Raw genomic sequence first — 14,212 nt, 5'->3', positions numbered from 1 at the left:
AATGACACCTCTTGGCGTTTTGGGTCATCATCACCTTTCCACCCGCAATCCCCGTTAACAGGTTTTCAGAGACCAGTCCTCACTGCCGAGCCGGACACAGACACGCCACTCCCCGACACGCACCTCTACACCCTGATCAGCTAGCACGGGGGAACCGAACGGGTGTCGCGGAAAACCAACGTGCACTCACCGTTCCGACTTTCTTCATCAATAGGAACTATTGTGGCTGGAGGACCTGTTCTGGCCAATTTGCAATCTATAAAGATGAAAAGAGAAGTTATTTCTAATTCCAGAAGAAGGATCTCGGGGGTTTTGTTGCCGTTTTTTAAAACAAGTCAGCATATTCAGCATACTGAAGACAAGTATTCACTTAAATACTATGTATGTATAGGCTACAACTGTTAGCTAAATTACACTCGCAGAGGATCAAAATCTGAGCTGTTTGCTTATCCCTTACTCAGGTAAACTTTATAAAGCAAAGAAAAATCTCATGACAAAGGATTTAACATCTCAGATGCTGATCAACATTTAAAACAAACACTTAAACAGCAAAAACTTAATATGGTTTGTTCTGTTATCTCTTACGTGAGCCTTCCCTTCCACATCATGAACACACACCCCCCGAATCACTGTCACACACCACCACAATACAGTACAGTTTGATGGCTACGCTATAAACCTGTTCGTGTCTTGCTCCCAAGATACCCCCAGGGATCTCAGTGAAGCAGAAGTCCTTCAGGACAGAGATAATACGATGGTAATTTAACCCAAAGAAACAACAGAGGAATGATTAAAAGGTATAAATCGTAATTAAAGCTTCACAACAGAAACAAACATAATTTGAATTGCAACAAAAGGATCTAATTAAAGAGAGTAAACAGAATTTTAATAATGTTCTAAGGAAAATAAAAATTAAAAACAGACAAGCAATGTTCAGGAAGTTACATTTTGCCATCTTACCCTCATATTGCCAGTCTGGAGTCAAAAGTTTAGAGTTCATCAATGGAAGCAGAGCAGAATAACAAAAGAAAATAAGTAAGATTTGGTTGGTTTACTCAAAAGATAGGTTCAAAGACATAAAGCAGTACATGCAGAGCTAGCAAATGCATAGGTGTAGTCTTAAAATATATAAAAGCATGTATACTACATGTGATGACTATACTTTGTGAACAATTTGGTTTTCTACATTAAATAGAAGAAAAATATTACCTCTTTAAAGCACACAGAAATAAAAGCTAATTAAGAAGCGCTTTTCATTTTCAACGAGCCTCACAGTACCACTGAAACAGCGTGATAAGAGACAACCATTCTCCTTCCCAATTCCCCATGGAGAACTGTATAGGAGATTGCAGTCCACGTTTTCAAAAGGCATTTAGACACTCCTCCGATCCTCCTGACACAGCCCCAGCCACGTGGATGGCTACACCCCATTTGTAAGAAATGACAGCTTCTAATTGGTTTCTAGCCAAGGAAAGAAATGCTGGAGTATCACTGTATTTTTTTTGAGATGTCTAAACACTTTACACAAAAATCCCACCAGAAAATCATCTGTAAATTAAACACAAGAGCAAGCCAAGGTAAAAGGCTATTTCCCAGCTTACGGTAAAAATTACACGTTCATCGACTTCAAAAGAATTGTGCTGCAGCTAATTACAGACTATAATTATCCCAGCACAGAAAAGACCTATGAAGGAAGATCAAAACAGTGAAGCATTTATTCAGATCTCCGTTTAGGTGAAGCCTCTAAAGGCCATCTCCGTGGCACGGTGATTTCCTCCAGCAACAGCTTTGCTATTCAGCTTGATAAGTTCAACTGCAAGACTAAACTTCTAAACATCAAGGGTAAGGATTGATAGCACGGCATTCCTTGAGGCTGTTAATATTTATGAATAGCCTGAACAACACCTGAATTATACTAATGATAACATAGTCACATTGTAATTACTTTTTTTTTTTTTTTTTTTTTAAAAAGGACAAACAGGCAAACCTTGCTCTAAAGGTAAAATACAGAGAGCTTGTGTGGGTACCCACTCACTCTCCTTCCTTACATCACTGACACTGCTTGTAGAGTTTCATGAACCCACCTGGTTTGCTATCCTAAGCAGTCTAACTGAAATTATTTAATGAACAAATTCTCAGTACTTATCCCTTTTATTCTTATATGCTCTAGTTTGATACATAAAAATTGAATATTTTCTGCTGATAATTTTAAAGCTTTTTCTTTTGAAGGCATTAACAGAGCAAACAGATCATCTGAAAAACTACGCCTTTCATTTAATTGTAGTTTCCTACGAGCATATTGTGTGGGAAGATAAGCAATGTTTGCATACCTACATAAAATAAGGATTCCCCCCCCGCCTTATATTTTTCACTGGATGCTATTAAAGTAACAGGACCATAACAGACACAACTCTAACCTTTTCCGGAGACATGTGTTATAATTTTCTAGAAGTTCAGGATTTGGCTCACTGAATGACTCTTCAACAAACTCTTTGTTAGGGCAACGAAGCTCACCAACACAAACTTTTACCGAGACTTTGTTTTCCTGAATGGTCCTGCTATTCACCATTGAACAGTGATCACCACACGCACAACCCAAAAGAAATCCAAAGCAGGGACAATTTTTAATTCTAAAAATTGCATATGCCTTACCAAAAGAATAATCATGATTTTTTTGAAAACTGAATGAGCTTTTTCCCCATCATCTATGTTTCCATGACGATGCTTTCTCCTTGCTGGGTGTCGCAATGAAAAGTTCACCCAAATCAGGCCAAACTCTACCTCTATTCTTCAATAAGCAAATTATCAAAATTACAAGGCAATCACATGTTAGCAGCCTTTTCATGGGATTGGTTTTTCATCAAACACATCAGAATTATAATCAAAGCAGTTACACAGTATGTTTAAAATTAATGTTCAGCATTGAGATCTGGATATAGAGAGTCCCAGAGAAAAGGCAGACTATACAGTTAAGTTCAGCGATTTGCAGAGGATTTATTGCAAGTGTGAGCAGGTGAAGCAATAAAATTTATCATGAGATAAATTTCAATGAAAAGAAAAGATTAGAGCAATAGCCAAAACACTTTCTATAGCTAGGGCAGAAAAAAAAATAAACAGGAGGTGTAGTAGAAATCTTGCTGTGGATTACCCTCATGGCATCAATAAAAGATTTCTGAAGAAACATGTAGCTTTATTGCATAGATAAGAGTTTACAGATTATTTCATATAATTTCAACTATGTCAGTACTAGCCAAATATCAGATTGCTTTTTAAGATGCCTGTCACCCTTCCCTCCCCTTCTCAAAGACCAAACCTAATAATGCCACAGCCTTATTTAGTTTCACATTCATCACCATACACTGAACAGATAAATTTAAAATTGTATTCTTACACAAATTTCCCATTCAAAGGGAGACAATAAGTTTAATTTAAAAACTTAAAGACAAGTTACGTGTTATATATACATAGGTGGTACCTTTTTTTTTTACCTTGCAAAATACAATCAATAAGCAGCAGCAGCAATAAGACCTCAATAAGCAATAAGCTCAAGCACTGTGTTCTATCACCAGGCACCAGCCAGGCCTAGTAGGAAATACTGGATACATGAAAAAGAACATCTTTAGACTGAGCCAGCTGCATAGAAAGGTTATTCCCATCATCAGGAGGATGGAGAGTCCACCCTATAAAGATGACAGAGGCTCGAATTATTCAGTCTAGGAAAATGAAAGCTCTCTAGAAATACACTTGGGTAAATATCAAGGAGAAAAAATGAGTTACTTAAACTAAAGAGTAATACCAGTGCAAAGAACACCATGAGTGCAAAGCAGAAACGGCTGCATGCTGCCCACAAATTTAAAAAGTACGTTCCCATCCTGAACTTTTTTTTTTGTTTGGACTGGCAGAGAAGGTAGATCCTGGAACACTATTCCACAGCAGGAACAGCACAGAAATACAGTTTCAGCATTTTTGAAACATATCTTTTATTTGCTTACGAAAGGGATTACATGAAATACTTCTCAGCGATATTGTGAGACAGGGCTCAGTTCTTCTCAGGTTTTATTTAAATGTTCCTCAACAGAAATTATTTCACCAGTAACAGATTGCTTTATTCAACGTAAGCATAAACAATTGCAGCACCAAAGGTGACTTACAAAGGAAATATTTACACAAGCCTTCACTTCCCTGTTCTTTTGTTTTAAGGGGCCCTATGTCTGATTGTGGGCCTCGGTATAAATCTATTGGATATTTTAACTATTCTAATTTCACGCTGCAGATTATTACCAGAATACTGACATGCACCTAACTAACAATTCAAATTTTTAATAAAACTACTGCAATTGCTAAGACAGGATGGTTTCTTTCCATCTCATAGTTTCTTTGAAAACAGGCCCTGTGCTAATCAAACAGCAGCCAGCGAGCAGTAGCAGGGAACACAGTAGCACAGACAGAGGCTGTCTGACTTGTCTTGCTGATGGAAGGAACCTCTGCTGTGCTGGAAGTGCAGGGAGAAGCGACACGCTGAACCAAGGTCTAGTTGTTCTACATTTATTTGTTCTAACTTTCTCAACAAAAAGCAAGATGTCCTTGAAATTCCTGGGTGTAACGGAGCAGTCATGGAAGTCAAATCATCCTAAATGGAATGCACTCTAAGGCAGGCAGAAAAGGCACTACATAAATGAGCTTCCCTATCTACAGTTTCACAATGTGTTTTATGTTTAAGCAGCAGCACTGGTAAATGTAATCATGATGTAGCAGTGCTCTTCCCCCCAGGCACCTTACAGAAAAAGCAGCAGGCATCAGGCAAATAAAACTTAGTAAATAAAACAACAAGCTATGAAGGCTTTCCTAAAAGCTTCCAGAAAAGCATTTTTGTTCCTATCATTAACTTCAGTGTTTCTCATCTAACTAGTGCGTTTGCTTTACAATTATATGATCAAGGCAAAGGCAGATAAATAAAGGGCCTGTCTCCTTGGGAGCAAAGTGAAAATCTACTTAACAAACTCTTCATGGAACAGTTACATGGCTCAGATCCATTTGGTTTCTGATGGCTAATTTTCATTATTTTAATTTCTAATTATTTTTAATGAGATGGCTCAGAGGAAACCCTCAATCACTGTTCTAGGTAAGATGCTCAGCAAGGTCAAACAGTCTGAGCCAAAACAAACATAACAACTTGAATAATCCCGTACTGTGCCAATAGAGAGCTGTCTGATCATCTTTCCTTTCACCTCGTCCTTGCCCTCGCAAAGCCACTTCCCATCCAACAGTTACATTACTTGGAGGACTTCTCTCTATTTCAACTTCACAGCTAAAGTAAACAGAAACATCTATAAAAATGAAAACAAATGTTATTGCATTAGCTAATTAGAAACTTTAAGTGTGGGGAACTGACATGCAACACAAAGAGCTCTAAGGACACCTGAGCGGAGACAGTCACACGACGAGTCGGGGGTTAGACTGCCCGACAGCCAAAGGCCCCTTCTGACCACTGCTCCCCACAAGTGTGGGGGTTCGCAATTAATAGCAGCATGCTTTCCCCTCCCAAACTTTCTTCTCTTCATTCCCACCATCCTGAAGGCCAACTGCATCCTCACAGTCCCTCTCTGCCAGGGGGCTCTTTCTCCTGCCATCTCCCAAGAGACCAGTTCCTCCACAAAGGTGTTTCAAAGGACCTTACAAACTGGTCTGCTCTGTATCACTTGAGGGATGCGCCTCTTCGCCACTAACTGTAGATGGAGCTTACAAGGCTACAGGAGCCTCTGCAAATATCTCCTTAACAACACTTTTGATAAGCCCCACATTCGTACACTTGCAGAGACAGCTGTAGCCTCACACCCATTTAGAAGCTGTCTGAGAACGAAGACACAAAGTTAGAGGTAGTCACAGTGATCAAGAATTACCTATTACATCCTCTACTAAACGCAATTACTTGGAAATCCAAAATAACCATTCATACTTCATACAGCCCTAAATTCCAGCTAAATAAAACATTTTAATTAGTTGGGAGCAGTGTCTGAAGTTGGCTGTTCTGATCATTAAATCATATGACTGCAAGGCATACAATCGCATCAGCTGCTGAAAGCTTAATACTGAAAATGGCTTACCCCACAAAGCCTTATAAATTTAAGTGACTATAAGCAAAAAAAAAGGTCTCCCACAACACTTGACAGGGAATTTGTGTTCCCAGTAACAGAGCATGACTTTAAGAAAAGTTCAATAACTTAGTCCTACCACATCAAAGACAGAAAGACTTTTACCCTGACCAAAAAAAAAAAAAAAAAAAAAAAAAAAAAAAAGTGAGCTGCCCTGCAGGGAGTACAGCACGCTCACCTGGAAAACAAACAGCCAACCTGAACCTTTCTGGGGAAAGGTTCATTATTCTGTGAAATAATTGTCATCTCCTCCTAAGCGCTCCTGAAATGAAAAAGGGGGGGGGGGGGGGGGGATCCACTTCAATATGCTAATCACCAACTCTTCTTCCAGCTGCTTCAGAAACACCCAATTATTACTCTAAGTTATTGTACATTTTATCTTATATTCAATTTTGGTTTTATATATTCAGATAAGTAGTTTTGTTTGGTTTTATTTAAACAAACAGTCATACCGAGTACAACAGGCAATCTCAAAAAACTGACTCAGTTCCCAGCAGATATGCAGCCTGATTTAAAAGGCTTTTTATATAATAAAATTCTACTCGCTAACTACTGAAGGAAATTATTTTATTTGTTTGCAGAATAAAACTCATTCTTTAATTTGTCACTGGAACAAAGATCAGACTCTAAACTTTATCAGTAATTGTAGAAGGCTCTATTACTCTTCAGCATCAGTCCCTTACTTACCTAGGGCTTCTCCTGAGCCAGAAAAACACCACCATGCAATTACTCTGTATTTATGTTTCAGCCACTTTTGTTGTATTAATGAAATTCAGAACATTAAACTTAACAATTACTCAGCATTTGCCTGTACACTTAAATCCAAGCTGAAAACATTTTGAAAGGTGATGTGCGTCACACTGACAACAGCTTTCCTGTAAAGCTGTGAACTCAAAGGACAGAATTAAGGCCTGACAACTCTGTCTGACACACTGAATAAAGCCATATTTGTTCAACAGGAAAAACTCAAACCTATCTTTGAGCACAGCCTACAAAAGCAATATTCCAAGAATATGGTATTAACTCTTAATTGATCCCCTCCCCCCCCCCGTTAACTTCTCCAAACTCTTCCTGAATCCATGAAAGTGTGTAGCATCTACAACACCTTAGAGTAAGCTTATTTTGAACCTAGTCACTGCTTGTTCACATGGTACCACTTCATCATGGTGCAGGAAGAAACAGTATCCAATGACTCCCTACTGACCCTCTATACCCTTCTATGACTTCAATAAACCATTTTATTATCCCTAAATATTGCAGCAAACAATAATTTAAAGTGAGTTCAGGATTCTGATCCACTTCAGTGACTATGTGCTATGAATAACAAAAATGGTAATATGGAAAATTTAATATTAAAATTGGTTGCCATCTTTAAACAAAGTCATTTGTGGCCGATTGCAACTATGCAGCCTCTAGGCAAAGAGCCCTGCTGATCCCTCAGAATCACCATCAATTGCACGGAGATTGTTTTTAAGCCATATGTGCAAAGATAACAACAAGGCACGTTAACAACATACAGGACCAGTCAGCTTAACCCCTCCTTAAAACTAATGTAGATGAACACAAGCAATAGTTTTCAGGCTAATACCACATACACCATACTATACTCTATCAGAAGTACTGTGGCAGTTTAAGATGTCACTGTCTCCTGGCTGGAGGAAAAGTCATCCCTACTGCTGACCCAGCAAAGCAGAGCACGTCAACATTTGAACTAAGCCAGCTCATTTTGTCTGGAAGTCCAGGAGGTGACCATGTGCAGCCTTTTAATTTCGCTCAACTGTTTGAATAATAGCAGCTGATGACAAAGCAGTAACAAGTGACTGGCAAGTGAGATGGGAGGCTTTGACACCTTGATCCACCCCTGCAGTTTCTGAAGCAACTGTCCGACCATAGCCTAATGCACAAATGATTTCTCTGAACGTTGGAATTACAGGCCCAGCTGTCTACCTGTGCTCCGCACCAAAGGAGACACTAAAGCCACTTTATCTGAACATGCGATTATAGAGAACACCTTGGACACTTCAACCCCAAATGCTGGGAAGTCAACCTCCATAAGAATGAAGCACCGACAAGTCATTTGGTACTACAAAAAGCCTGACACAGCAAGCAAGCCAAAACTATTTTCCAGAGCCAGAAGAGTAGAAGCAGAGTTAGAGAAAAGCCTAAATGAACAGAGGGGAGTTTTCTAGTACCTAGAATGGAGCTGAAAGTCTGGATTTTTAACATTTTGTTTCTTCCCCTCTGCATTTATATGCATTTTAATTTTGCTCTAGTGAGAATAAAACAAAGCAAACACTCAACATTCAGCAGCGCTCCTTAGTTCAGTGAGACCAATAGGCATTAAGCAGCAGTCTTAATTTCAAGCATACTCTTTTCTTCAACTCTGACGCTTTCTATCCATGCTGAGAGAGAAAGAAAAAAAGAGCTTGCGAAAGAGGGTTTAGGAAGTCAAAAGTATTTAGAGCATTTTCCCCGGGTTTCTTCTGCACTGTCAAGCACATAAACTATTTGCATAAAAATCTTAGAGATACACAGCGAGAACCACTAAGTCCAGTCCTCAAGCCTGAGTCACTGATAATACCGCAGCCTTTTTAAATAAGAAATTAATGAGAAGTCATTGATTAAAAAAAACAGACATGTGATTTCTGCCTGATCACTGACTGGAAATTAAAGAGAGTTTGTGCATGCACCACGCAAAAGACGTCCAATGGAACAAAGCCAAAACCACCTGCACTAATTGACTTACTAAAAAGTTGCCAGAACAGCAAGTGCCAATGAGGGTAGATTCCGAATCGCTGGGGTGGCTGAAGAGGGTACAAGCTACTAAGAAAGCCTGTTTCAAGAGAACTAAGTGGTTCACAAAACAGAATATCAATGAATACAGTAAAACCTCAAGCGCACAGGTTTTATAGATTGACGTTCACAGCAAAGCTCTTGGGAGTTTGCAGTGTGCAGGGAAAGTGATAGTGTGTTCTCTGCTTTATTTAAATTGGAGATGCAAGAACTGAAATTCTAACAGACTGTGGCAATGGCTGAAGTTAAAGAACCTTGCATTTAAATCTGCTGGAAAATATATTTCTGTTTTCAGATGCACTTTATTCTCAGAAATGCCCCAATTGCTCATTAAGTAAAGAGTCCTTTGAAAGACCTTATACTTACCTCCACGTTTTGTACTTCCACCGCTCATTCATCAGGGAACACTCACAGAAAAACTCCATGAAAGAGTCTCTCTAAACATCTCGATTTACAGAACAAGGTTCCTAATAAAGAGCTACATAGAACCATACATTTAAATTGAGTAACTAAGCAACCCAGTTTAAGGGGAAAATGTCCTGTCTTGTTTCCTGTGTGACTGAATTCAGAACTACAGCTGTGCAATTTAGGGTAAGCTTGGCATAACCTTTACATTAGCAGGCTTGTACTACAATTGCTCTGTATTGAAAATAGCATAAGAAGGGCTTTCACAGACTATTTTCAGCTCTTCCTGACAGACATCTCTAACTGTAGAAACTAGGAAGGAACGACAGCGAACTTGAGTTTGATTCAAACACATTTGCGATACTTCTTAAACCCACACTGAATTTCTGTGCTTTGATTCAGAGCGGCTCAGCTAAGCACTACTCTAAAATTCATAGCTCAGAAATTGAAAGACTCAAGTGAAAGATGATCTAAATGTTAAAATCTGACAGCAGCTGAATTTGGATTCAGTTTTGGGTTTAACTGGACAAAAAGTGAGGCTGATGGATAATCAAATACAAAAAGGACATAAACCAGATAAAGAGCATTATTGTATGCTCTTGTTCCCACAGCCTCGGAAAACGTGCTTTTATACAGAATATGCAACCTGAACAGCCGATTTATTTTGTAGCTTTATTTTTCCATTCTTCCAACTCTTTTTTTACAGATATAATGTGTATAAAGGGTTTGGTACGTGAAAATTGCCCTGCAAGTGCTGTGGATTGCTATTTTACTTTTACAGCTTTAGAAAAATGCAGTACCATCCATCTTTCGGGCAATATTCTTTTCGATTGAAATAACTTTCCATTTTACAAGCAGTTTTGGAGTTGACAGAGTCTTTAAAATCATACTTGTGCCTGAAAACACTGTAAAACAGATAAAAAATATGATACTATGCCAAGTAGCACCTAAAATTGCTATTACCCAAAGTAATTTTTAAGACCATTAAAATGCAACGAATGACTCGAGAATAGCTATAATATCTTCAGAAGTGCTTAAACTTCAAAAGTTGACTAAACCTGCTTTTAACCATTACTATGCAGTGAGCATTAAAATTTCATGCTGTTTTCAATATTTTTGAAATTGCATTTTCCCTATTACCCGTGTGATGCATTTAAGACTGAAACTTCATACTGGAGGATGAAAAAATATTTAATATTTGGAATTAAACTGAATACAAGTACTATAAGCAAATTTTAAAGTCACAGCTATTTTAACTGCTGTATAACTGCTGCAGACGTTTAACTACTAGTACAAGCAACTCAGAAAAAGCAGTTGGAGATACTTGTAACATTTCATATTGTTGAAACTTCTTTACAAGCAAACAAAAAGGGATTAGCATTTATTAACTGAAACACAGGAGAAGAGACAGCTAAACTGCCTATAGATGAGCCAGTAATATTTAGCCTTCCCCTGTTCCTAAAGGGTAAATTTGTGACTTTTGGATGTTAGGCTCAACATTAATGTTCATTGCCACTGAAAATCACATTTAATTATCAGGCTTCTCATCTTCCCCTGAACAGTTTCTCCAATTTCAGTCCAGGATTCTTTTTGTACACAACAGACAGGGAAAACATAAGTTTGTCTTCCAGAGAACTGATCGAGATTAGCTGAGACAAAAGAAGCATTAAAAGGAAGTTTAAGATAAAATTTAGGAAAAAAAACCTTCATCAAATTTTGCTATATCCACAGGAATATTTTCATTTTTAAAGCAGATGTAAAATTTTAGAATATTACTTTACTGTACGTGAACACCACTGAACAGTATTGTTGAGACTATGGTTTCAGCAACTTTCTTTAAAAAGCAGCGCTTTATGAAGTAGACTAGAAAAAAGTTATATTGACATGAAACCTCAAACTCCCTCTGGATTTTTAAGATTATAACCCCCCCTCCCCTCATCCTAAACATCAACATTCACATGTTATTAAGCAAAGAACAAGTCAACTTGTGTCAGAGTCCTTCGGTGGTAGAACAAGAAGCTGTTTTGCTCCTCTGAAGTCACCTCTCCCACGCTGAGCACTAGGTGCTGTAAATACTTAAGTAGTTCAAGAAAATTCCACTTGGTACCAGATGTGTCAAACCTACAGCAGGTAACCCACGCCCACCTCCACCAAAAACAGGCTGCGCTCATTAACCTGCCAGTTCTAGGATTGTTTATGTTTCAGGTAATTAACTAGCAATTTTGTGAACATCTACATATTGTGCCTATAAATATCTTTCTCATGACATCTCTAATGAAGTCAATGTTGATCAACATCTTCCTGTAATTTAATCAAGACATCAAGCAGCAGTAACAGAAGGTGAGGAAGTCGCTTTGCTGCTCAGTAAAGCAATACCCTGCTGCGCCCTTCAAGGAAATGAAGGGAAGCAAGACAACTCCTTGAGCACTCACTCAAATGCTGCTAAAATTAGCCAGGCAAAATAGACTTCCACAACTGCATCTTAATTACAACAGCGCAGTACAAATTTTCTCTTTTTCCGTGGCAAATGCAACCCCGTTCTGGGAGGACAAGTTGCCACGTCCTACGGTCACGGGACTCCACTGGATTATCTAGCACACACCGGAGTATCCCCTACTCCATCCCTGCAGAAACAACCATCTGCGCAACTGAGGACTGACCCGGAGGTTTTCGCATTTAAAATATGGACCCTGATAATGTGTCTTAGCTAAATCATGATTTAATTACCATTGAACACTGTCTTGAAGACAGACAGACACTGTGCTTTGGTTTTGAAAGCAGAAAGGTTTAGATATTTCAAGTAGAAGACACTGTATCCAACGTTAGCGACCAAAAAAAGCCCAAAGAGGCCATAAAAAAGGGCCAAAATCTGTTTTTTAAGCGTATTTCCAACCAGATGTGTAGTAGCAGAATCCAGCAAATAGCACATAATGAACTTACCACTTACAGTCAAGTTCCTGTGGCTTCGTAAGGTTAACTTATTTTGCACAGAGGATGTTGACACATACGTAAAAATTAATTAGCCAAGGATCAGGAAAATGCTGCCCCCACAGCCTGGGTGAAAAGGTTGAGAGCTATGAACGAAAAGCAGGCTTCAAAGTCACAGATAGAAGCTCCTTTCCCCCCCCCAAAAAAAGGTTAAGGCATCTAAGATATTGTGCAGCTCTTGCATGCTACCTGACTGAGTCACATCCATTTGCATGTTCCTCATCCATGAAAAATGCAAAGTAATAAGACTTCACAGGAAGTGTCATCCTTTGAAGTATCTGTTTTAATAAATTATGGTCCAATGGATTCAATAATTGAAGTCTGAACTGCTTTCTGCCCATCATAGATCTAGACTGTGTCTAAACAGCTTGAACCTGAGTTAATTATAAAAGCAATAAGGACTTCAATGTTGAATAGCTACAAAGAGTTATTTGTTTTTCTTCTGGTTAGATGCACACTTTTGATACCTATTCTGTTGAGCAAAAAATGATACAATCTTAATTTTATAATTAAAATTCTTCCCATCTACAATGATAATCATACCCATTCTTATATGAGTTCTGCTTTGACTTCCTGGTCCCACAGTCTATTATTCTCATTTTTGGGGAAATTCACAAAACATCTCCCAGTACTAAACACAATTTGTCGGAAAAAACAAAGGGCGGCGGGGGAGGGCTTTGCACAAAGCTTATGTGCAAAGTTACTACTTTCTTCAAAATACATTTTAGAAAAAACCTTTTGGTGAAAAGCACAAAGGTGTAACTTAAACGCTTTTTTGAAGCATCTATTTAAGAAGCAAACTACAATCTGAGATGAAAGAACACATCCATGGCATCATCTGTTACTCCTGCCAGAGTTTCTTTATACTTGTGTTTGGAAAGCTTGAGCCCTATTAACTCAAAAATGGTCTGGAAAATGCAAAATAGTTACAGCCTTTGTCTTTGAACCAATTTAAGCTTTATTTTAATAAATTTAAGGTTTTTAGCTATCTTCCCTGCAAAGCAACTATGTGAGGAAAAAAGTATGGGATGAGACAGAAGACTGTTTGGCTCGGCACCCTTCAGCAGACGGTGGTCACTAGCACCCATCTGGAGAGGATTCCCAAAACGTGCCAAGCACCTCCAAAACATGGCGTTAAAGCCAAGCAAAGTGGCTGATGCCAGTGCTTGGGCTCTCCAAGCTCTAAACACTAAGAGACTTCTTCCAGAAACTTATACACTTCAGTCAGGATGGGCTTTTTTGTGTTTTTTTTAATAACACTAGTGAAAATGAAGTCTAAGCATGGTACATCTGCTGTCTGAAACCTTTATCATCAAACAACAGATAAATTGCAAGAAGAAAGTCAATACATTTCTGCTACATTGAAAAAGACATTTCATATCCCTTGCAGTATGACTCCAAACCCTCAAAATATTTACTTCTCAACTTTTACCTACTTAGAAAACAGTTTCAAAAATAAACACCTTATAGGACATACTGATTACCATCAAAATCTCTCTCTATCACTAATCTCTGGGAGAGCTGAAAACATGGAAAAAATATCTTTTCCGAAACAGACACAGTGGTGGTACCTTTGTGCTTCCCAATATACCAAATAGCAAAGAAATATCGTAAAAACAGTTAACAAATCTACTGCTTCTGGTGCTAATAATGAGTACAGGTAAATTAACATAAAATGCACGTTCACCTTCTTATTGCAAAGACTATCAAAATTTCAAAAAAGAAGACGAATATTCGATTGCAGAAATTAAGATTGATCATCTGTTCTTGTAAAGCTACAGCTCTCCTCAGTGTTTCAGCTCCTATGAAAAACGAGAAGCACCAAAGGAATATCAGCTTCTGCCCAGCAGTGATCCTTGTTTCCCCTCCAAATA

The 14,212-nt window shown here is 38.4% G+C and overlaps 1 protein-coding gene across 4 annotated transcripts in view; it reads right to left on the bottom strand.

Annotated features, from left to right (window-relative positions):
• The window catches only part of PCDH15 (protocadherin related 15), a 419,295-nt gene that overhangs the window by 346,677 nt on the left and 58,406 nt on the right, over positions 1–14,212 (bottom strand). For 2 of the 4 annotated variants that reach the window (XM_050898730.1, XM_050898729.1), the window contains exons 3-4: positions 961–975; positions 191–256 (exon numbers count right to left, since the gene is read on the bottom strand). The exons of 1 other annotated variant lie outside the window; for it this stretch is intronic. In XM_050898730.1, coding sequence (XP_050754687.1) covers positions 191–256; positions 961–975 — 81 coding nt within the window. The remainder of the gene's footprint in view (positions 1–190; positions 257–960; positions 976–14,212) is intronic. One more of the 4 variants, XM_050898731.1, reaches the window with a different exon arrangement.

This window comes from Gymnogyps californianus, chromosome 6, assembly GCF_018139145.2.
Source record: "Gymnogyps californianus isolate 813 chromosome 6, ASM1813914v2, whole genome shotgun sequence".
NCBI lineage: Eukaryota > Metazoa > Chordata > Aves > Accipitriformes > Cathartidae > Gymnogyps > Gymnogyps californianus.
This window is presented reverse-complemented; position numbering and strand designations above follow the sequence as displayed.